The sequence below is a fragment of the Sus scrofa genome, chromosome 13 (genome assembly GCF_000003025.6).
Source record: "Sus scrofa isolate TJ Tabasco breed Duroc chromosome 13, Sscrofa11.1, whole genome shotgun sequence".
In the NCBI taxonomy this organism is placed as follows: domain Eukaryota; kingdom Metazoa; phylum Chordata; class Mammalia; order Artiodactyla; family Suidae; genus Sus; species Sus scrofa.
In genome coordinates, this window is record NC_010455.5 from 77,318,739 (window position 1) to 77,342,086 (window position 23,348).

General features: G+C 38.9%; 1 protein-coding gene across 3 annotated transcripts in view; it reads right to left on the minus strand.

The window, feature by feature from the left end:
- STAG1 (stromal antigen 1) overlaps nt 3,134–23,348 on the minus strand; it is a 541,662-nt gene continuing 521,447 nt past the window's right edge. For 2 of the 3 annotated variants that reach the window (XM_021071122.1, XM_021071123.1), the window contains 8 exons: nt 23,124–23,272; nt 21,990–22,118; nt 15,628–15,833; nt 10,924–11,098; nt 7,661–7,771; nt 6,979–7,093; nt 5,235–5,315; nt 3,708–5,153 (listed from right to left, as the gene is read on the minus strand). In XM_021071122.1, the coding sequence (XP_020926781.1) occupies nt 5,130–5,153; nt 5,235–5,315; nt 6,979–7,093; nt 7,661–7,771; nt 10,924–11,098; nt 15,628–15,833; nt 21,990–22,118; nt 23,124–23,272 (990 nt within the window). In that variant the 3' untranslated portion in view covers nt 3,708–5,129. Of the gene's footprint in view, nt 5,154–5,234; nt 5,316–6,978; nt 7,094–7,660; nt 7,772–10,923; nt 11,099–15,627; nt 15,834–21,989; nt 22,119–23,123; nt 23,273–23,348 lie in introns of all 3 variants that reach the window. The other variant, XM_021071121.1, reaches the window with a different exon arrangement.

Consider the following 23,348-nt stretch of genomic DNA (forward strand, 5'->3'; position numbering starts at 1 on the left):
TTTTCTGCTTTAGCACTTCCAGGGGATAGTGACTTTGCAATATCTGCAGCCCACACAGAAGGTTCTGGTCTGTCTCTCTTGCTCACCTAGTAAGTTTTCTGAACCTAGCATCCTGTCAGCTCCATCTAGAACACTGTCCTGCTCCTAGCAGTTCCAATCTGCTCATGCTGAAAGGCCTGACTTTTCCATTAGTTCATCTCAACTTGTGAGCTTAATCTAATTCCTCTTATAATAGGATTTTGTGAGCACCTAATAGTGCATTCCTTATCCCCCTTGCATTTCTTGGCTTGAAACATATTTTCCTAATTAGGTGGCAAGTTCCTAGGGGGCAGAGATGTTTGACAGAGATTCTTTGTACTCCTCTTTGGCACCAGCGCTAAGACTGTAAGCCATTGGGAACTGGGGAAGGAGTGGGGGCAGACTCCTGGACTTAAAAGAAATTTTTTTGGTCTTTTTAGGGCCGCTTCCGTGGCATATGGAGGTTCCCAGGCTAGGGGTTGAATCAGAGCTATAGCTGCCGGCCTACGCCTCAGACATAGCAATGTGAGATCGGAACCACATCTGCGACCTATACCACAGCTCATGTCAACACTGGATCTTTAAGCCACTGAGTGAGGCCAGGGATCGAACCTGCATCCTTGTGGATACTGCTCCCACTGAGCCATGATGGGAACTCTTGGACTTTTAAATTTTTTTCTTTTTGGCCACCCTGCAGCATATGGAGTTTCCAAGCCAGGGATCAGATCTGAGCCACAGCCGTAATGATTGCTGTGGGTGACATTGGATCCTTTAATCCAGTGTGCTGGGTTGGGGATTGATTCTGTGTCCTGGTGCAGCAGAGATGCTGCCCATCCTGTTGCGCCACAGCGGGAATGCTCTTCTGGGCTTCTAGAGGCCTCCTGGCTAGGGAAGAATCCTATAGGTTGGTTAGCGTGTTGCTTAAATGCTTAAAATTGTCTAGCCAATCTGATTTGTGGGGTCTGCCAACTTAGGATTTGGCCTACCTAGAAACCAAGCTGGTGGCTAAGGAGACACAAAGCTGTAAGGCCATGGGAGCTTCATCAAGACCAGTCTCTCTGGATGGCAGGGACTGGCAGTGAGTCTTATCAGCTGCTATTATGAATGCCTTTCCCAATTGTGGTCTCATCTTAAAGGGACAAAGAAAAATGCTGAATCTTGTACCCAGAGAGGACTTGGGTGTACTGGCAGAGTGCTGTCAAGTGTCTGTCTTTAGACCGAAAGAATTGTATGGAGGTAGGAGGCACAGTGAGTGTCCTTCTGTAACTGTCCCTGCCTTAAGTAAACAGATTTGTACTAAGCCACATGGCTAATGAGTGGCAAAGCTGGGATCTGAACCCCAGAAGACTGGAGTGAGAAAGGCAGTGGTCTGCTCCACCTGTGACTGGCCCAACCCAAACAGCTACTAAGTTTGGAAAGCCCTCCTACCTCCTGCATGATGAGTTAAGAATTTTCTTGTTGAGCTGCTGGAGTAACGAGGAGCATGCACATCCATGATGCAGCCTTCCAGTGCTTGTGTATGCATCAGGTTTTTCCACCTTCTCTTCTGACCATGTCTTGGTCTTCCCAGCCCAGTTCGCTGCCTCTGGACACACTGATGCTTTTTGCTGGTGCTTTAGATATGGTTTGCCCAGCCAGAGAAGCCTGTAAAGGACACTCACCCAGTATACCGAGTTAACACACTTAATAGAGTTGTTAACCAACCTAGACTTCACCTCTTTTGAGAATGTGAATGTTTTATGTCCTTCTGGTTCACAAAGATTTCTGGAGAGCTGTGGTTTATTTCAGTGGAACTGGTCCTCATGTTCTTGCTCCCGTCAGCATTGAAACGGATGTCCATTCTATGCACAAGTAGTGGCCGCTTAGTGGGCAGTGTCTCAGTCTGGGGCCTCTCTGGAGTACAGCCAGCACATTTGGGCAGATGTGGTGGCCTTAGGTAGGTACTGACCATGCCCCTACTGTCCTTGTGATGAGAAATGCCTCCTTTATGTGCTTGGGAGCAGAAAGCTGTTCTTCAAGAAGTGATAGACCCCTGGAGAGCAAGGCATGTACAGGGGTAGGGCAGGAACCATACCTGAGTTCTGTCTGGTATGAAGAGCCCCAGCTTCACTTGGTGGGTTGAGGATCTGACGTTGCCTCAAGCTGCAGCGTGTGTTGCAGATGTGGCTCAGATCTGGTGTTGCCGTGACTGTAGTGAAGGCCACAGCTGCAGTTCTGATTCAACCGTAAGCCCAGGAACTTACACACACTGTGGCTATAAAGAGAAGAAAAAAAAGAGCCCGAGCAGGCACTAAGCCTTTGTTTCCCACAAAGACACCGTTCTTTGTGTGATAGATTCTCCCCTGGGAGCAGGGTCAATGGAGAGTCACAGTCAAGCAACATCTGGGAGGTTTGCAAGCTTGTCGCAAGGTAGAATCATATATGGGTAAAGCCCTGGTCTAATCTCATAAGCGTATAACCTTCAAAATGAGCTGTCAGAGACTCATCCTCATCACCTTCTCTCCTTGACTGCCTGGAAAACTCACCTGATTTATCCCATGCATCCCTGACTCTTCTGCACAGGCATCTTAGGCCATCTAATGAACATGGCCCAAATAATGAACATAGCCTGGCCCATAAAGTATAGAGTATGATTTTTTTTCAGTGACTTCTGGCACCAGTGTCAAGAGAACCCCTCACTTTCTTTAGCAGCCATGTAGAATACAAGTCGTCTTTGAAGGCACTGCTAGGGGGAACCCATGCATATTAGTGCAGGGTCTGGATTTCTGGTAGGGGAAAGACCCACGCTTCAGACCTGTTGATAGTGCCTGAATGCCTCCTCCAAAACTCAGTCCCCAAGAGACTGTCTCTTGATCAACAGACCACTTGGCCCAGCTACTCTCTCACCTTCTCCAAGGATATCCAAGTGATGGAAGAAAATTGATGCGCTAGTCCAAAAATTCGGCTTGCTTAGAAAAGTAAAATAGTAATATGCCGTCATTTAACAGATTATCTGAAAGAACAAACTCTCAGTGTTTGATAAAAAGGGAAAGCCTCATCATTCTGTTGAGAAGGATTAGAAAGCACCTCTTTTACAGTTTTACCTAGTAGGAACAATAGGATGACTACCACAAGCCTGATTTTGAATAGTTTATTAAAGGAAAGGTGAAGCATCAGTTTCAAATTGTACAAAAGGAAAAAAACCTCATATTGCAAATGTACAATTTACAGAATTACTAGCAAAACCAATCAAGGAGACACTGAAAATACAAAAATTCGATTGACTTCAAACTGAACTGGAAACCCATTGGAGTAGATATTAAGCCTTTCCCGTTGCGTGGTAGTCTACAGTTCTAAGCATCTGTTTTCCACATGAAACTCAAGCAAAGGATCAATCTGTGCAGGTGCCAGGGCACTTCCCGGCTTGCTCCCTGGCCAGAACCACAGGTGGATAGGGCTGGCGTGGTGGACAGTCCAGTCATTCCTGCCCCTTCACTTCCAGTGAAACTCACATTTCTGGAAGAAAGTGAGACCCCAGCCCCCCTAACTGGAGCCTAGCAATTGCTAAATTCACAGATAAAACATTTTTGGTGACCAAGATTTTTTCAGAACTGTACAAATGTTGAGAAAAGTTTGTCTGTTTACTAAAAGGATGAATAAAATATCCATTTTGCTTTTTCTACATAAAAGATAGTCATTGGCTGCACAGATTTTTTTTTATGCTTTTATTTTTTGGTAAAAAGGGAAAGCCTCATCCTTCTGTTGCAGCTCCTTTAAAAACCACCCCAGAAACAGCTGTGGATGGATTGGTTTGGATATTGAGGCTTACTTTAGAAATCAGAAAGGAAGAAGCTAAGTGGGCTTTAAAAAATAACAGTAGCAGCAAGTCAAAAGTCTAAGCAGAATGTAACTCTAAACCACTGGGCTGTCTGTCCTGAAGATTCAAAATTTCCCCCAAAGAATTTTTCTTAATATGCACATTTAACACTGAAATGTAGCTGTATTTCAAGGTAAGCTTAAGAACTTCACCCTCTAAGCACAGACTTCTAGGCAGCACATACTTCTATAATTGGTAAACTTAATTCACAAAATTAGTGCATAAGGGTATTAAGTGCATGGGAAGTAGACACGGTTATGTTACACTTAAAATTACGTTTGAATGGTGAAGAAGTTCTTCATGATTATCTTTTTAAGGAAAAGGAAGTCCATGTAACTTGAATTTGGAAGGGCATGAAATAAGTGGTAAAAACAGCAAACTGATAACTTGAGAACCATTTTTGTTTTACTGAGAATACTTTATTTGCTGGTAGAAGTTGCTAAAAATGCACAGAACAAATACCAATAGAAAATGTACTGTATTTGAGTCTCCCTATTCTATATAAAATGAATGGTGTGTACAGCATCTGTTGGAAAAAATGGCTGCATGGACATTTCTTATTTTATGCCCCCTTATAAATAAAAATAAACCTTTTTATTCAAGAGTATATAAAATCTGGGAATTCATATCCATATCCACAGAGGGTGTGTGGTTTTTGGCAGAGATGCACTGTCGGAATTTCATCTTAGCTTGTCAATATTCTGCTCCTCCATGTTTCTATATTCCACAAGGTCAACCAAATCCAGTGAGCTCCAAAACACTCTTCGGCAATTAGGATGAGCTGCTTACTCATAGGTTTAATAAAAATGGTTAGCTTTTAAAACATAAAAAGGCAAAATGTTAAAACGGTTTTTAAATTGTACAACAGGAAAATAAAGTTAAAAATATTTTTTTTTTTACTCAATGCTGAGTTTTCATAAAACAGGTGTATAACAGTGTTTATCTTGTCAGCTGTTTTAAAAATTTAAAATTTCTTCCTCCCTCCAGAAAAACACACACATCTGTATTGGGATAAGTCCAATAATGGGACACAAATGATTTTTCAGGTCAGTCTTTCTGAGGTGACATTCACCAACATTCCCTTGCGTAATTTACATGCTCCTCTTCTGTCACTGCAAAAAGGGATTGACCTCAATCATTTGATTAAAAAATCAGATCACATCAAAAGTGTTTTTTCCCCCATACAAGCTATCACAGTATATAGGCCTCTAGCTCTAAATAATAGAGTTCCAGATTTGTAAATTTTCTTCAGACTTCAGAACATAGGCATTCCAAATCCCTAGGAAAAATGAAACGGTTGTTAACTTCATGCATAAATAAAACAGAAACCATAATAGAAAAGTAATAATTTAACAATTACTGAATCGTCTTCTATGATAGCTGCAGAATCAAAGAAATCTGGCCTCAGCTCAGCTCTCTCTCGCCGATTTCTTGATGGGGGCTGGAAAGAGAAGCCAGATACTTAATTTTTTCCTGAGAGTCATTAGGACAATGAACTGTGATAATCAGTTAATATTTCTAATGGTAACAAATACAAAGAACTGTTAGGATCAATTTTGAAAGGAAAAGATTCTGGATTTTACAGAACATACATTAAAAAAATATAACTGTAGCTTTTAATTATCACTTAGATCAAAAAAAGGCTTTCAACTTATGTGTAAATGCATAGAAGTCATTTTGGGGCATATAAACAACATACCTTTCAATCATAGAATTTTTATAAGAACTGATCAAACACTAGGTGATGAAACTTCACTAAATTCCCCAAGCAGGTAGATGGAGAGCTACTGTTGGGCAGGTTGAGGGAGATTACAGATTTGGGTGGTGTGGTCTCATTTACATTTTTTTTGTCTTTTTTGCCATTTCTTACGGAGGTTTCCAGGCTAGGGGGTTGAAGCGGAGCTGTAGCCGCTGGCCTACGCCAGAGCCACGTCTGCAACCTACACCACAGCTCTTGGCAACACCAGATCCTTAACACACTGAGCAAGGCTAGGGATCAAACCGGCAACCTCATGGTTCTAGTCGGATTCGTTAACCACTGAGCCACGACGGGAACTCCTCATTTATATTTCTTACTAAACCTTTTCATTATGGAAAATTCAAAATACACAAAGTAGAATGTTATGGGTAAATTATGTCCCCCTAAATATGTTGAAGTCCTAATCCCTGGACCACAGAATATGACTGTATTTGGAGACAGGGTGTTTTAAAGAGGTGATTGAGGCAAAAGATCATGTGGGTGGGTTCTAATCCAATACAGTCCATGTCCTTAAACATCATGTGTTTAAGAGGAAAGATCATGTGAAGATAAAGGGAGAAGATGGCCATCTACAAGTCAAGAGTCCTCAGAATGAAATCAATTTTGCTGACACCTTGATCTCAGACTTCTAGCCTTCACAAGTGTGAGAAAGTAAATTTGTTTAAGCCACCCAGTCAATGGTAATTTTTAGCAGTCTAGCAAGTTAAAACACTAGGAAAGCAGTATGGGGAGCCCCCATGCACCCATCACCCACCTTCAACAACTGTCAAACATTTGGCCAATCTTGTTGCACTGACTCTCCTGGTCTTTTCCACACCATTTCCCCATGACTACTTCAGTGTGTATCTCTTAACACATGGAAACTTAAAACATAACTACCTTGTATTACTATTTCCAACAAAGTTGTTAATTCTAGTATCACCTTACTTAGTCCATATGCAGATTCCCTTATATTAAACATATCTTTTCACAACTAAACAACAAATAAGATCCATATTCTGCATCTGGTTGATAAGTTGGAGCAGCATATGTTGTCAGATTCCAATTTAAAATACAGGAGGCCAGATGTACATGCTATACTCAAAGATCTAGTATGAGCTCTTTTTCATGAAGGTAACAAGAAGGAATCAGTTCCTGTTATTGTCAGAATTCAAAATTTGACTGCTTTGAAAGCAGGCCTGAAAAATACAAGCTCATCCAAATGCCCGTAAGTGCTGCACTGGCCCTCTTGGTCAGTGTTCCTCCTCTGCCTCTTCTTCTCACAGAGCACTGAAAACAAAAGCACCACCTTATACCAATACCTTCACAAGTTTTAACAGAAAAAGAACATACTGAACTTCCTTACCAGGTCAATAACCATGGTGTCTTCAAATTCTTCATTCATGTCTTCTAACTGGCTCCGGGATGACATCATCACATCTTCAAAGATGGGCTCTGCATCTTCCTCCATTAGGCCCCGACTGATAAGGAGAAAGCAGTCAGCTATTCAGGCGCATAGAATTTGGAGTCCTGGTTCTTACACTGGGTCTTCTAACCAATGAAAGCACACTTTCCAATTATAACCTAGAGACTGCATTAATTTGTGTACTCACTAATTTGATACTGAACTCTAAGGTAATTAAGGAACATTCATTTGGCTCACTCAAGATTTTATCTCAACTCATCAGAAGGAAGTATTATTTAACAATATTACCAGCTAACATTTATTTAGCTATATGTCAATTTCCACAAAACTCTTTAAGTGACTGGTACTATTATTTTCTCATTCACAAATGAAGAACTGGAACCACAGAGGTTTTAGAGCTTACCTAAGGCCACACAGCTGGCAAGTGGCAACACTAGGATTTAAATGCTGAAAGCCTCCAGAGCCCAAGCCCTCCATTCCTAGCCTATGTCACATAGCATATCCTGAACTATGATTGTAACTCCTCTTCTAAGACCAAACATCAGAGAAGCCCAAGTCATGATACAAAATGGCCAGCATCATGTAGTCATCGCGCTCTTGTGACACTTGATGTTACACTTACACAGCATGTCTTACTCCAGTTCGCACTTTCATGTAGTTCATTCCTGTTCTGTCCTTGCGATTTAAGTCTTCCAATTTTGGCTGGCCTAACCAAGAGATCTGCATCTGAGGACTAAGAGAGGATACTATTATTCATCCTGTGGTAAAAGATGATGAATTTAGCTAATCAGTCCCATGCTAATGCCATAGTTTGCTGGCCTAATCCCCCATGGAGGGGGATTAGCTGGATTTATTCCACGGCCAAAGGTGAGATCATTTTACTGGCCTTTGCAGAAATGGCAGTAAACTGGAGAACCCAAAGTCCCTAAGAGAAGCTGACTGTTAGGTGTGAAGGTAATCAGACTATATTCCCCCCCCCACCTCTTTTGGATAAAAATTACTTTGGGCTGAAGGCAATTAAACAGTAAAACACAGAAAAAGTTCTCCCTTTTCTGCCTGAAGGCAGGACATACATTTTTCTTTCTTTCTTTCCTTTTTTTTTTTTACTGGAGACATCAACCCAGAGAGGGCACCAGAGGAACCTACAACAAACCCTTTTAAAACTAATGTCTATTCTCTTGGTTAAAGAAGATGAGGACTACCTAGACTTAGATGGACTATCCCTAGTCCAAACCTGTTTGTCATTTCCTCATAAATTTACTGTTTCTTTGTCTAAGAGATTTAAATGCTTTCTGCTCTGGTCACTTCTTGAGGTCTTCCTCATTCTCTTGTGGCAGTTCCCACATACATGTAAATATTTAATAAAATTTGTATGCTTTTCTCCTATTAAACTATCTTTGTCAGTTTAATTTTCAGACCCAGCCAGGGGTCCTATGAGGGTTGAGGAAAATCTTTTCTTCCCCTATAGGTGCTTAAATTATCAGCTTTATATCCCAAATCCTTGCTAAACAAGTACACTTCTCAGACTTCTGTATCCAGCTGTTGGTCTACTTAAGAAGTGCTCCTAGCTAGACACTCAGTCCCCTAAGGGACAGGAATGATGTTGGCCTGGTGGCCCAGAGCTCTCCAGAGCTGTGAACAAGAAAGGGTAGATAACATGTTTTCTCTGTCCTTCTGAGGAGATTTGGAGTTAGGTACATGTTGGACCAAATCTTCAACTGTGCTCTGTAGTTACTGGCACATTTGCACACCTGCATAAATACGCCTCTTGGGAGTTTTACTATAATGTAAACTATAATGATGTAAACTGTAATGATTTTTGGTAGCTACTATCTGCCACATGAAGTTCTCTCGAAGCAGCTGTCTTTATATTATGCGCAGGCTACCACCTTGATTCAACCTATAAACCTATAGCAAGGAAAAGATGACAGACTGATAGGGATGAAGTAGACACAGGTAGTTTTAGAAGTCCCAGTAAAGGACCACAGATAAGGAGAGAAACTTAGGGGGCATTGGGAGATGGCTGTAAGTAAATAAATTGCTCAAAAAAGCCAGCAGAACAAGGCAGGTTTGCTTCATTAGTGCAGCCTTGAGAACTGCCTCAGGTCGTTGGGTGTGGGGATGGGATTAGGCCTACATTCATATTCAGACCAAGGGCAAGAGTTTGAGGACCACCCTTCTTTGGATTTGAATACATACCTTAAGGGATACTAAAGAGGAGCTGCTACTTCCAGAAAGGAAGAGGTAGGCTTTTCCAACCCCTACTCCCCTTGGATGATAAAACTGTAGCTCCTCAGGGCAGAGCTTTCGTGCTTGCCCTCTTGAATCTCTCACAAGTGTCCTATCCTAATAAATCTATTTCTTGCCGATCACTTTGTCTCTCACTGAATTCCTTCTGTGCTGAGACATGAAGAACCTGAACCTCAGTGAGTCCAGACACAGGGTGAGTGATTCTAATTTAAAACCTTGGGTTCGGGAGTTCCCGTCATGCCTCAGTGATTAAGGAATCTGCCTAGGAACCATGAGGTTGTGTGTTTGAACCTTGCCTCACTCGCTCAGTGGTTTAAGGATCTGGCGTTGCCATGAGCTGTGCTGTAGGTCGCAGACTCGGCTCGGATCTGGCGTTGCTGGGGCTCTGGCGTAGGCCAGTGGCTACAGCTCCCATTAGACCCCGAGCCTGGGAACCTCCATATGCTGTGGGTGCGGCCTTAGAGAAAGGCAAAACAAAACAACAACAAAAAAATCCTTGGGTTCAAGTCGCAATCTGGGTTTAGGCTGGGTTCAAGTCCTGGCACATGGGTTCAAGTCCCAATCTGTGTTCTGGCTAGGTTCAGGCCATTAATCCTGTCAGTTTCAAGACCACAGCCAGGAAGCACTGACATGGTAAGGTCAGGGAAGCAAGGCAGGCTGCTCAAATTAGGAGGGCCCTGCATGATCTCCACCCCTACCCCCAGGAAGTGGAGTGGGATGCTGGTCGCAGGCAAACTACCCTCTAAGAATGCCCAGCTATGCCATGGCTGACAATGATTATTCTTTCAAGTTTGGAGAAGATAGATCCTCAAAGCGAAGATTCCCTATGAAAACCCAGGATCTGAATACCTCTAACACTGCTTCTTAACATTTTCAACCTAAATTTTTTGAGATCAAGTGAGAATTCTCTCATTCATCAGAGTAATTCACAGAATCATGCTAATATGACCAGAAACACAAGTGAGGAGCTAAGAGACCTTCAAGGTCAAATGGAAAACAACAAAGAAAAAGTTAAGGTTCTTTATAGTAAAAATCATGCCATCAACCTACCTTTGCCACAATTTTCAGAGCTGTAGTACTACAAAACATTTTAATTGCTAGTGTGGGAAAAGGTAGAAACTAATTCTCTCTTAGAGAAAGGGCAACTATTCTCAGAATTTATCACTATTTTAACAATTCTTAATCTATGAACAGTTCGAGTTTAAAACATAAACTTAACCAAGACAAAGTACTATTAATTAAACAGAAGATAAAAGTAATATACAGTCTATTTGGTGTTCAGACTAGGAACAACCTTAGCAGATACTCTTACAGGCTCTCTTGCCAAGGAAGTAAGACTGCATGTGTTCTTGGCAAATCTCTGAGAAGAAACAGACCTGCCCGGTGAATCTGCAAACTCCAAATGAAATTAGCACTTAGTGAGACACAACGCATTGAAAGATCTCTGAACTTTAAGGAACTGATAATGGCAAGTGTTTTGCAGACTTATTATGTATCTTCTAATATAAATTATTTAAACTCTATTTATGGCTTTGTTTTTTCATGAAATGACCAGTAATATGCTTGGATGAAATAATTTTTCTTACTTCAAGAGCTGAAGGTTTTATGCCAAGAAAATGATTTTTTACTACTTACTTGTGTAAAAAGTCAGGTTCAGAACCATGTTCAGACTCAGGCTCCTGAATCTGCTCTCCCATGGGCCGGCTATTCTCCCGAAGTACAGTGGAGGTGAGTTGTGGTGCCGGCAGGGGACCAGGAGTCTGAATCATGGTGTCAGTTCTGTTCAGCCACGTATTATCCAGGCTTTCATCTGTAAAATTCCAGTTCGAGTCAGAGAATGTCATGGATGAGATTAACTATGGTAGAAGTTGCAGCACAGACTTGAAGAGCAAGGCTCTGGAATAGACTGCCTAGGTGTTTGAATTCCAGTTACAACACTCACTTGTGTGACTTTGTATAAGTTATTAAACTTCCAAAATTCCTCTTTCTCATACAGAAAATGGGGATGTTATTACCTGACCTCACTGAGTTGTAAGGATTAAATGTAACCATCAAATGTTATCATCTCTTCCAAGTTCAACCATCTCTAGAGAATTAATCCCTTGTAGGAGGTAAACAATGTGGCTAGCTAGAGACCCCCCTCCACCTTCCTTTGCTCCAGCAATAAACAGTCTATTTAATGGGTCTCATATGGCACGCAGAAGCACTTAGTTTGGCTGGCTTTTACTGAGAAATCGGCAAATCCTGTTGCACAATTAGGCACTAGTCACCAGAGAAATAACTTTTGCCAAGTCATACTTGTGGAAATGGGTTGAGGACTTACTGTTTTCATGCCTCTAAGTTCTACCTCTTCAGGAAAGCCTTCCTTGGTCACCCCACCCCCCACCCAGCCCCCAGTTACCATTCTTTTTTAGCTTCTAGAGGAAATTCCTGCTCGCTTAGGGCTTATTTATACACTGTCCTGCATTGGCAGGTGATTTGTCGTGTGTGTGTGTGTGTGTGTATGTATTTTATCCCTGTAATTATATTTAAGTTTCTTCACGAGACGAGGAACTATTTTTCTCTTTTTTCTGAAGATCATTTATAAAGATTTGAACAGATTAAATGATTATTTACAGCATTATTTGCACACCTAAACTAAATCCTGATAAAATACTATGTAATTATAAAGTTCTTTCTACAGAAATTCTAAATTACACTTGACCCTTGAACAATAAGGTTTGAACTGCATAAGTCCATTTATATGTGGATTTTTTCAATAAATACGTACTCCAGTATTACATGACCTGCAAGTGTCTGAAACCCCAGATGTGGAACCATGCATATGTACTGTAGAGCAATACGGATTTTCAACTGCGTAGGCGGTTAGTGCCTCTAACTCTCCTCCTACCCTATTTGTTCAAGGGTCACTGCATTTTCTTGACATAGGAAGACTCAAAAAAAGGATTACTGCTATGGCTATGTATTACCTTCTGAAGAATTTTAATCACAAAATATAGTATGACTCTCACTGTTTTTCCTCCCTAAGTTGCAGAGATGCTGGTGCATGGGAGGTTTCTCCTTTGCCATCAAGAATTCTTTCTCTCTCAGTGTATTCTCTCTAAAATATAAGTTCTGGATAGGCTTTTTTGTTCCTGGAAATACCTAACTATTGTCTGGTTAAGGTCATTCTACAGAGCTGAAGCTCAACTACTGAATTTCTTCTTAGCAAAGATATGTTTTGTTTTCTTTTATTTATGCCACTTTTCATTCAATGTTTAATTCAAAACTTTTATTCTCTGCACTTAAAATTTTATGATTATAAGAATGGCATCATTTATGTTCTTTTTTTTTGGGGGGGGGAGCACGCTGCTCCAGAGGCACGTGGAAGTTTCCAGGCCAGGGATCAAACCCGTGCTACAGCAGTGACAATGCTGGATCCTTAACCTGATGCTCCACAAGAGCACTCCCTCATTTAGGTTCTTAATCTGGTAAGAACCATCTTTCAGCTCTCTACTACATGTCATCTTTTCCAAAAAAATCTTCCCTGATTCATGAGTTTGGTCCCTCCCTCTGAGTTCCCAGAGAATCTTTTTGGCCCATCAAAGCACTCACTATGCTGAAATGAAACTGCCTGCTTATCTGTCTCCCTTTCTATGCTATGAATTCTTTTTATTAATACCTAACCTCCAGCACCTAGCACAGTTCTTAGGAAGGTGCTTGAAGACTTGCTGAATAAATAAAGAACTCACTCTTCTTGAAAGATCCTCCTAACCCCTAATAAGATTCCTCAGTGAAAACATTTCTTGCAAAGCTTTCTCATTTTCATCCTAAGCAGATGAAACTCTGTTGCCTAAGGGTCCTGAGCATGTAAGTTTCCTTAGTTACTTGATAAATGTGAAACTGATACGGAGCAAGTTTACTTCTTTTGCAATTTAATGAGTACTAAATTAGTTTATCTAGTTCATATATGCTTCTCTTGGTCCTCAGGATAATAATACTAACTGCTCCATTAGGGGATAGATAATTGGTAAGCTACATTCTCTAAGCCTTTGTTTCTTCTGTGTAAAATCTGGGTAATAGTGTTGAACTCAGAACTGATTTATAAAATATCTAAATGGCATTTATTATGTGCCAGGAACTGACCTAAGTACTTTACAAATATTAGTCAATAAATAAGTGGTATATGCACATAAAACATATTCCTGGTACATAGCAAGGATCTGATGAATGTTGACTAATATGAATATTACATATAAGAAAAGTTGTGAGCAGAAAAAATATAGATAGATAAAAAGATGCAGGACATCCTAATAGAGGCTGTTTTAGAAGATATTTTCAAAGGAAAAGACTGGAATCATTCTTTAGAGAAAAGTTCAGGATCCTATACCATAAAGAAAGGGTTTTGTATTTTCATTCTCTGGACCAAAGAGATTCTAAGTCCCAAACCTGAAACTTGAAAGGAAATCTTTAACATAAATTCTGTAAATATTTTAAAATCTTTCTTTTCGAAAGAGAGTAGCTTAATCCACTGACTGATGCTCGGTAAGGGGCATTGCTACATGATGCTGACATTCTGACAAGAGCAGCTAACATTTATTGGATGCTACTTATGTGGCAAGCACTGTGCTAGGCACTGTGTGAGTACCAAGTGTTTTATTTGGGAGTATCTCATTTAATATTCACAGCGGCTAACAGATGGGTACTCAGATCATCCTTCATTTGATTAGCAATTGAGGCTTAGAGAGGTTAAGTAACCTGCTTAAAGGTTACACAGCTGAAAAATGAGAAAGCCAGGTCTGAATTCCAGAACTCTGAATGTAAGAGTTTGTACTCTTCATCAGTAGTTACTACTGCCTTCCCAATGATGAAAGACACATTAGATTTATATTCTAATTAATTTTGCTATAGACTTCAGCAAAATTTTTGAAGAGTTCCTATTTTTTAGGCAGCAGAGGTGAGAGGCTGAAAGGTAAATAAAAGTTTATAGAAAAGAAGCAATGGAGCATAATTCAGATCACTGCCACCCTCCTTGGTTTGAATAAATTTTATTATGAGAAATATGGAAATAGAGTAAGATGATTTGAGCAAATAAGCATTTTTACTTTGAGTTTTCTCCTAGTTTAAGAGTAATGCTTTGTTTTAATAAAGCAATTTTTAGTCTTTTTGGATATATGAGTGTGTATATATATATTTTTTTTCTTTTTTTTTTTTTTTTTTGGTCTTTTTGCCATTTCTTGGGCCGCTCCCGTGGCATATGGGAGGTTCCCAGCCTAGGGGTCTAATTGGAGCTGTAGCTGCCAGCCTACGTCAGAGCCACAGCAACGCAGGATCCGAGCTGCGTCTGCAACCTACACCACAGCTCATGGCAATGCCGGATCCTTAACCCACTGAGCAAGGCCACGGATCGAACCCGCAACCTCATGGTTCCTAGTCGGATTCATTAACCACTGCGCCACAATGGGAACTCCAGATATATGAATATTATTGAGCACACTTTCATGACAGTTCAAGTCCCTGTTCCCCACAGCCCATGTTGGTTATAAAACCAGATTTGGCCGTCACTATTTTATTTTATATACAAAAATATTTTATATACAAATATTTTATATACAAAAATATTTTATATACAAAAATAAATCTAACCAAATGGAAAGTTGTGCTGGTATATTCAGGGTGGTTCTACTCTCAATGTGCCAGAAATCTCTCCTATATTAGGATGCACTTTTATAGAATAACAATGATGACTGTCTTATTTTAAATTTTAATATATCAGAGGTCTATAGTATGGGAATCAATTTTATAAGCCTTTCTAGCTCTTTTACTCTGTGCCTATCTTCCTCTGTGTTCAATGCTTTTTCAACTTCTTTTTCCTTATTCCTTTCCTGTCCCACTTTTTCTATTCAACCTATATCCTTGAACCTCTCACCTCTCAGTGCGTATGAAACATACAAGGGAATAATCTGCTTAACAGTTATTATCTTGCTTCAAGAGATTATTTATGGAGTTCCTGTCGTGGCACAGTGGTTAACGAATCCGAGTAGGAACCATAAGGTTGTGGGTTCGGTCCCTGCCCTTGCTCAGTGGGTTAACGATCCGGCGTTGCTGTGAGCTGTGGTGTAGGTTGCAGACACGGCTCGGATCCCACGTTGCTGTGGCTCTGGCGTATGCCAGTGGCTACAGCTCTGATTTGACTCCTAGCCTGGGAACCTCCATATGCCGTGGGAGCGGCCCAAAGAAATAGCAAAAAGACAAAAAAAAAAAAAAAAAAAAAAAAAAAAAAAAAAAAGAGAGATTATTTACCACTTTATAACACGAGGCAAACAACTTGTCTCATAGAAAGAATAAAGGCACACTTACCCTCTACTCGTTTTTTGTGAAGGGGAGGTCGTCCTTTCTTATTTCTTACTGAGGAGGTTTTGCTGCTGCTACTTCCACTGTTGACAGACATTCTATCATCTTCACCTCCAGTGACTAACGAATTTCTATAGGAGATGAGCGGAAGCCACACATCTTCTCTCCTTTCCATCATCTGTTCCGTAAGGAATTTTTCTAGGTATGAATGACTAGAAACACAACAGAAGAAGTCATTTTTATGGAAGCAGCTCATGTATCACTTATTTAATTTTTTTTACATAACCAGAGGCTCTCTCTGAAGGTTCTGAAGAATCCTTAAGGCACACATTAAACTGTTAACAGTGGTTACCTCTGGAAAGAGAGGGATTGACAATTTAAGGTTCTGCTTTACATATTCCTGGAATACTTTTGAAGAGGCAAATGTATTACTAAGAGTGTGTGTATGTTTCTTCCTATATTTCTTCCTTTGTTTTTAAATACCGATATTCAAAAAAAAAACAAACAGAAGTTTGGCTCAAAAAGGTTATTGAATTTTCTTTTAAAAGGTTTAAGCCAGGGCAGGATTTCTAGAATGGTGGAGTAAGGAGCTTGATGTGCCCTCTCCCCAGAAAAACAACCTTTTTGGCAGTGGATGTTGATCAAGGGAGAGGGTATACATGTGTAGGGGCAGGGGGACTAAGGGATGGGAATTCTCTGTACCTTGCCTTCATGTTTGTTGTGAAACTGCTCTAAAAAATATAGTTAAAATAAATAAGTAAATTAAATCACAGGATTTCCTGTCAGTCTGAAAGACTGTTCATGGCCCATGGCTACCCTTCCTCTAGCTGACCACAGGGCAAAGTAAATACACTGAACTGTGAGTGATGACCTTCAAAAGCCACACACACATCCAATAGTAAAAGGTAAAAACTTAACTTCCTAAGGAGGTTTAAGCTCAGTCATTGATTAATAAGAGACTTATGCTGACAAGGGAAAAAAAAAGATCTGAGCAGGGACAGGAGACACTGTATACTGCAAAAGAAATGAACGTCACAGAGTCTGTTAATACAAGTCTCTAAACAAATAAATGACCAAGCAACCAATAATATCAATCTCCAGGGGGAATAGAGAATCAGTATCAAGAGTGGGTATACTGGGGAAAAAAAAAAAAAAAAAAAGAATAGCTAAGTTGGAATTCCTATTGTAGCTCTGTGGTAATGAACCCGACTAGTATCCATAAGGATGCAGGTTTGATCCCTGGCTAGACTCAGTGGGTTAAGGACCCAGCGTTGCTGTGAGCTGTGGGGTAGGTTGCAGACACGGCTTAGATTCCATGTTACTGTGACTGTGGCGTAGGCCAACAGCTAAAACTCTGATTCAACCCTTAGCCTGGTACTTGCATATGCCATGGGTGTGTCCCTAAAAAGACCAAAAAAAAAAAAAAAAAAAAGAGTAGCTAAATTATTATTTTACAATGTATTACATATGCAATATATTATCTGAAATGGTCAGGCTTTTTTTGTTTTGTTTTGTTTTGCTTTTTAGGGCTGCAGCTGCAGCATAAGGAAGTTCTCTGGCTAGGGGTTGAATCAGAGCTATAGCTGCCAGCCTAAGCCACAGCCACAGCCACAGCAACCTGGGATCAGAGCCATGTCTGCGACCTACACCACAGCTCATGGCAATGCCAGATCATTAACCCACTGAGCGAGACCAGGGATCAACCTGGCAGCCTCATGGATACTAGTAGGATTTGTTTCCGCTGTGCCACAATGGGAACTTCTAAAACATTCAGTTTTTAACAAAAAATTATGAGACAGGCAAGAAATAAGGAAATGTGACCTATACATAGGGAAAAAACCTCCAAGCAATAGAAACTTGACCCACGATGGCAAAGCAATTATTATAAATATGTTCAAACTTAAGAAAACCATGGCTAAAGAGTTAAAAGCAAGAACTAGAACAAACAATTCAAAAATTTATATGGAACCATAAAAGACCCAGAACTGCCAAAGTAATCCTGAGGAACAAAAGTCAAGCAGGAGGCATAACTCTCCCAGACTTCAGGCAATATTACAGAGCCACAGTATATCAAGACAGTGCGGCACTGTTACCAAAACAGACATACAGACCAATGGAAGAGATCAGAGAGCCCAGAAATAAACCCAGACACCTACGGCCAATTAATCTTTGACAAAGAAGGCAAGAATATAATATGGGAAAAAGACAGACTTTTCAGGAAGTGGTGCTGGGAAAACTGGACAGCTGCATGGAAATCAATGAAACTGGAACACACCCTCACACCATGCACAAAAATAAACTCAAAATGGCTTAAAGACTTAAACATCAGATAAGATATCATCAAATTCCTAGAAGAGAACCACAGGCAAAACATTTTCTTACACCAACCCTTACAAATGTTTTCTTAGATCAATCTCCCAAGGCAACAGAAATAGAAGCAAAAATAAACCAATGGGACCTAATCAAACTGACATGCTTTTGTACAGAAAAGGAAACCATAAAACAAAACAAAACAAAACAAAACGAAACAACCCAAAAAGACAACTTACAGAACGGGAGAAAATAATTTCAGATGATGCAACTGAGAAGGGCTTAATCTCTAAAATATACAAACAACTTATACAACTCAACAGAAAAAAAGCCAACAACCCAATTGAAAATGGGCAAAAGACCTGAATAGATATTTCTCCAAAGAAGATACACAGATGGCCAATAGGCACATGAAAAAATGCTCAACATCACTGATTATCACAGAAATGCAAATCAAAAGTACTATGAGGTACCAGCTCACACCAGTCAGAATGGCCATCATTAATAAATCCACAAATAACAAATGCTGGAGAGGGTGTGGAGAAAAGGGAACTCTCCTACACTGTTGGTGGGAATGTAGATTGATGCAAACACTATGGAAGAACAGTATGGAGATTTCTCAGAAAACTAAATATAGAACTACTGTATGAGCCAGCAATCTCACTCCTGGCCATACATTCAGATCAAAACCTTCCTCGAAAAAGACACATGCACCCATATGTTCACTGCGGCACTATTCACAATAGCCAAGACATGGCAACAACCTAAATATCCATCGGCAGATGAATGGATTAAGAAGATGTGGTATAAATACACAATGGAATACTACTCAGCCATAAAAAAGAACAAAATAATGCCATTTGCAGCAACACAGATGGAACTAGGGACTCTCATACTAAGTGAAGCCAGTCAGAAAGAGAAAGACAAATACCAAATGATATAACGTACATCTGGAATCTCATATATGGCACAAATGAACTTTTCCACAGAAAAGAAACACATGGACTTGGAGAACAGACTTATAGTTGCCAAGGGAGGGAGTGGAATGGACTGGGAATCTGGGGTTAATAGACTCAAAATATTACCTTTGGAATGGATAAGAAATGAGATTCTGCTGTATTGCACTGGGAGCTATGTCTGGTCACTTGTGATGGAACATGATAGAAGACGATGTGAGAAAAAGAATGTATAATATATGTATGTGCGACTGGGTCTCTTTTCTGTACTGTAGAAAACTGACAGAACACTGTAAACCAGCTATAATGGAAAAAAATCATTACAAAAAAGAATTAAAAGCATAATAATAATGTTTCTCATTAGAGAATATGAATAAGATAGAAATGATAAGAAATACTGTTATTTGTAGCTCAGCAGTAATGAACCTTAACTAGTATCCCATGAAGTTGTGGGTCAGGGAGTTAAGGATCTGGTGTTCCCATGAGCTTGGATCCTGTATTGCTGTGGCTGTGGCACAGGATGGCAGCTCTTGCTCCAATATGATACCTAGCCTGGGAACTTCCATATGCCATGGGTGCAGCTCTAAAAAAAAAAGGCAGAAATGATAAAAAAAGAGAACCAAATAGAAAGTCTACAGTATAACACAACAATGGAATTAAAAATTCACTAAAGAGGCTCAACAGATTTGAGCTGACAGAAGAAAAGTCAGTAATCTTCAAGATATATCAAAAGAGATATATAATCTGAAGAACAGATAGGAAAAAAAAAAAAGGAAAAATGCACAGTGCCTGAGAGAAATATGGGATACCATTAAGTACACTGATAGGTGTAATGGGAGTACCAGGAGAAGAAAGGACCAGAAATAAACTTGAAGGAATAATGACTAATTATTTCCAAATTTGATGACTATATATCCTCAAAGCTCAACAAAGTCTAAGTAGGATAAATGCAAAGAGATCCACAACCAGATGCCATCACAGTGAATTTGTTAAATGCCAAAGATTAAAAAAGAAAAATCTTGAAAGTAGTAAGAGAAAAATAACTCATAACACACAAAGAAAGTTCAATAAATTTAAAAGCCGACTTCTCATCAGACACAATGAAGGTCAGAAGGCAGCAGGATAACATAGTTAATGTCTTGAAAGTAAAAAGCTATCCAACATGAATCTTACACTTCAAAGCTGAAGATGAAATAAAAACATTCCCAGACGAACAAAGGCTTAGAGAATTTGTTGCTGAAGACTTGCCTCATAAGAAATATTAAAGGAAGTTCTTCAGGCTGATAGCAAATGATATCAGAGAGTAATCTGAATTTCCACAAAAAACAAAGAGTGCTGAAGGGTAATTACCAAGTAGTTATAAAGGATAAGATAATTGCATATTTACTTTATCCTTTTCACTTTTAAAAAAAGCAATTGTATAAAACAATATGGATTTCTATGTGTTGGGCCAATAACATAAAATGTATATTTGACAATATACATACACAAAAAAAGTGGATGAGAGCAAAGATATGTTAGAGTAAGGAAATGAGGAAATGACACCAGATGGTAGGTCTCCACAGAAAGAAACAAAGAGAACCAGAAACAGTAAATGAGAAGGTTAATATAACACTCTATAAATATATACCTGGCACCCTTTTTTCTCTCAGCTTATTTTAAAAGACATGTGACTATAGCAAGTAATCATTATAACATTGTATTGTTGGGTTTGAAACATTTGGATACAGTATGTGTAACAGTAATGACACAAAAAAGGGAAGGAAGAAATGGAGCTATATAAGAATAAAGTTTTAATATTTCTTTAGAATAAACTTGAAGTAAATTTTGTTAAGTTAAGGTGTATATTTTAAGATCTAGGAAAACTAAAAAAAAATTAAAGATTACTGAAGGAATTAAAATATTACACTAGAAAATATCCATTGAATATAAAAGAAGGTGATAAAAGAGGGAAAATATAGACACAGAGATGTAGGAAATGACATATAATGGCAGAAACTGTATTAAAACAAAATGCATGATCTAACTACAGACATATTTAATTTTGTAGTGCTTGTTTGCTTACTGCACTTAGCAGATATTGTGTTTGAAAGGTTTGTGGTAACCTTGTGTTGTATGATGATGGTTTGTATTTTTAAGGAATAAGGCATTTTTAAATTAAGGTAAGGACATTGTTTTTTAAGAGATAATGCTATTGCACATTTAACAGACTAGAGCAGAATGTAAATATAACTTTTACATGCCCTGTGAAACAAAAAATTCATGTGACTTGCTTTATTATAATATTCACTTTATCACAGTGGTTTGGAACTGAAGTTTTCAACTCCAAGATATGCCTGTATATGTTATCTATAAGAAACACACTTTAGATTCAAAGGCAGAAAGGCAGAAAGTAGAAGAATGGAAAAAAAGCTATATACCATGCAAACAATAACTAAAATAGAGATAGAGTGATTACTCCAGTATCAGACAAAATAGACTTTAAGACAAAAATTACTAGAGACAGAGAAGGACATTTTATAGTGATAAGTAAAAGTCAGTCTTTCAGAAAGACATTGCAATTATGAATATATATATACACCTAACAACAGAGCTCCAAAATACATATGAAGCAAAAACTGAGAATTGAAAGGAGAACTAACAATTCAATAAAAATAGTTGGAGACTTCAAAACCTCACCTGCAATAATGGAGAGAACATTTAAACAAAACAAAGTGGAATACTTGAAAAGCATTATAAAGAAAAGCCTTCGATCTTCTTGAATAAGTCAAAATACTAAATAAAACTAAAATATAATAAACATAAAAGGAAAGAAGAAAGTGTTACATAATGGCTAAGCCAGTGTTCATACATCTTTGAATTAGGGAATAAGAAATCATTTCCACTTGCTTAATTCGATCTTGCAAATTCTAGGGTACTGAAGAGGGAGAAGTCAAAGAATATCTAAAAGTCTGAAAGAAAAGTACAGTCCCTTAAACTATCAGAGCCTAAGTTATCAAGAGTAATTATATCTAGATGATTAATTTTTTTCAAAAATTAAACATTTAAAATTACAATGGTGTCATAATAAAAGACACTTTTACTGCAAAGTGTGCAACTTACACAGTCTTTTTGTCTTGTCGAAGAAGCTTAGAAGAAAATTCACTTAGTACTTCCAGGAAAGCCAAATTAGGAGGTGGATATTCTTGTCCTTTCTGATTTTGGTATTTAAAGGCAAATTCTATGCCATCCCTGAAATAAAAGAAAATATTGGCTTAATTTTCCAAATAGCTAGTATAATTCTTTAATGGGCTAGAATTTCAAAATTAGTTGGGAAGATGACAAAATGATTATTAAGGTAGTAAAATCTGATAAATTCAAATGGTAAAATGATGTTAATTTGTATGACATTTATAATACTATTTAATGTTATTATTTACAGTGGAAAACTTTAAAGTTGTGAAAAATATAAAAAATAGCTAAACAGCCACGAGACTAAATTCCTCTGTGTACCTTTTAGATACAACAGAATACTCTGGAAAAATACTTAGATTGCTAGAAAATTTGGTTCTTAAGAGTTGATCATGGCACCAAGCATCCACGTGAGTTTTTGTAAGCTACTTTAAGTCTTTGCCATTCAGTTTTCTGTTATGAAATGAGGTTGGCCAAATCAGTACTGCACAGTGTTTTTAAACCTATATCTCTCACATTTTCTCACTGACAGACTAGACAAGACTGTTTTGTTAAACTTTCCTTTCTATAATTTATAAGATGAAAAACGCTGGATGATGTAAATATTTTTCAAATTAAAAAAAATACCCTCCTGTTGAGAGTCACTAGATTAGACAATCTCTGAAGTTCTTATACCTTGAAAATTCTAACACTTGTCACTTTAAAAATTGGTTAAATAGGGAGTTCCCGGTCATGGCTCAATGGAAACAAATCTGACTAGTATCCACGAAGATGCAGGTTCGATCCCTGGCCTTGCTCCGTGGGTTAAGGATCTGGCATAGCTGTGAGCTGTGGTGGAGGTCATAGATGCAGTTCGGAACTGGCGTTGCTGTGGCTGGGTGTAGGCAGGCAGCTGTAGCTCCAATTCGACCCCTAGCCAGGGATATTCCATATGCCGCAGTTGCGGTGCTTAAAAAGCAAACAAACAAACAAACACAAAAAAACCCAGTTGGTTAAAAAACAGTTGTTTCAGTTAAATTCCAGTAAACCAGAGTCTGTATATAAGTGTTTATTTAGCTAACTCACTTGTGAAGTGTGGCAACTGCTTCTCGTGTCTTGATCTGGTCCAATCCAAATGTAAGGGCAAAGCGACGTGCCAGTTCTTTAATGCCACTGACATGGGCAGATGTCCTATCTAGGTTGGGACCTTGTTCTTGAACAAGTTCATTAAACAACTGGTAGAAAGAGAAAAAAAAAGAGGGAAAAACCTATGGCTAAGAAATATTTTAAATTTATTGTTAGAATAGGCAA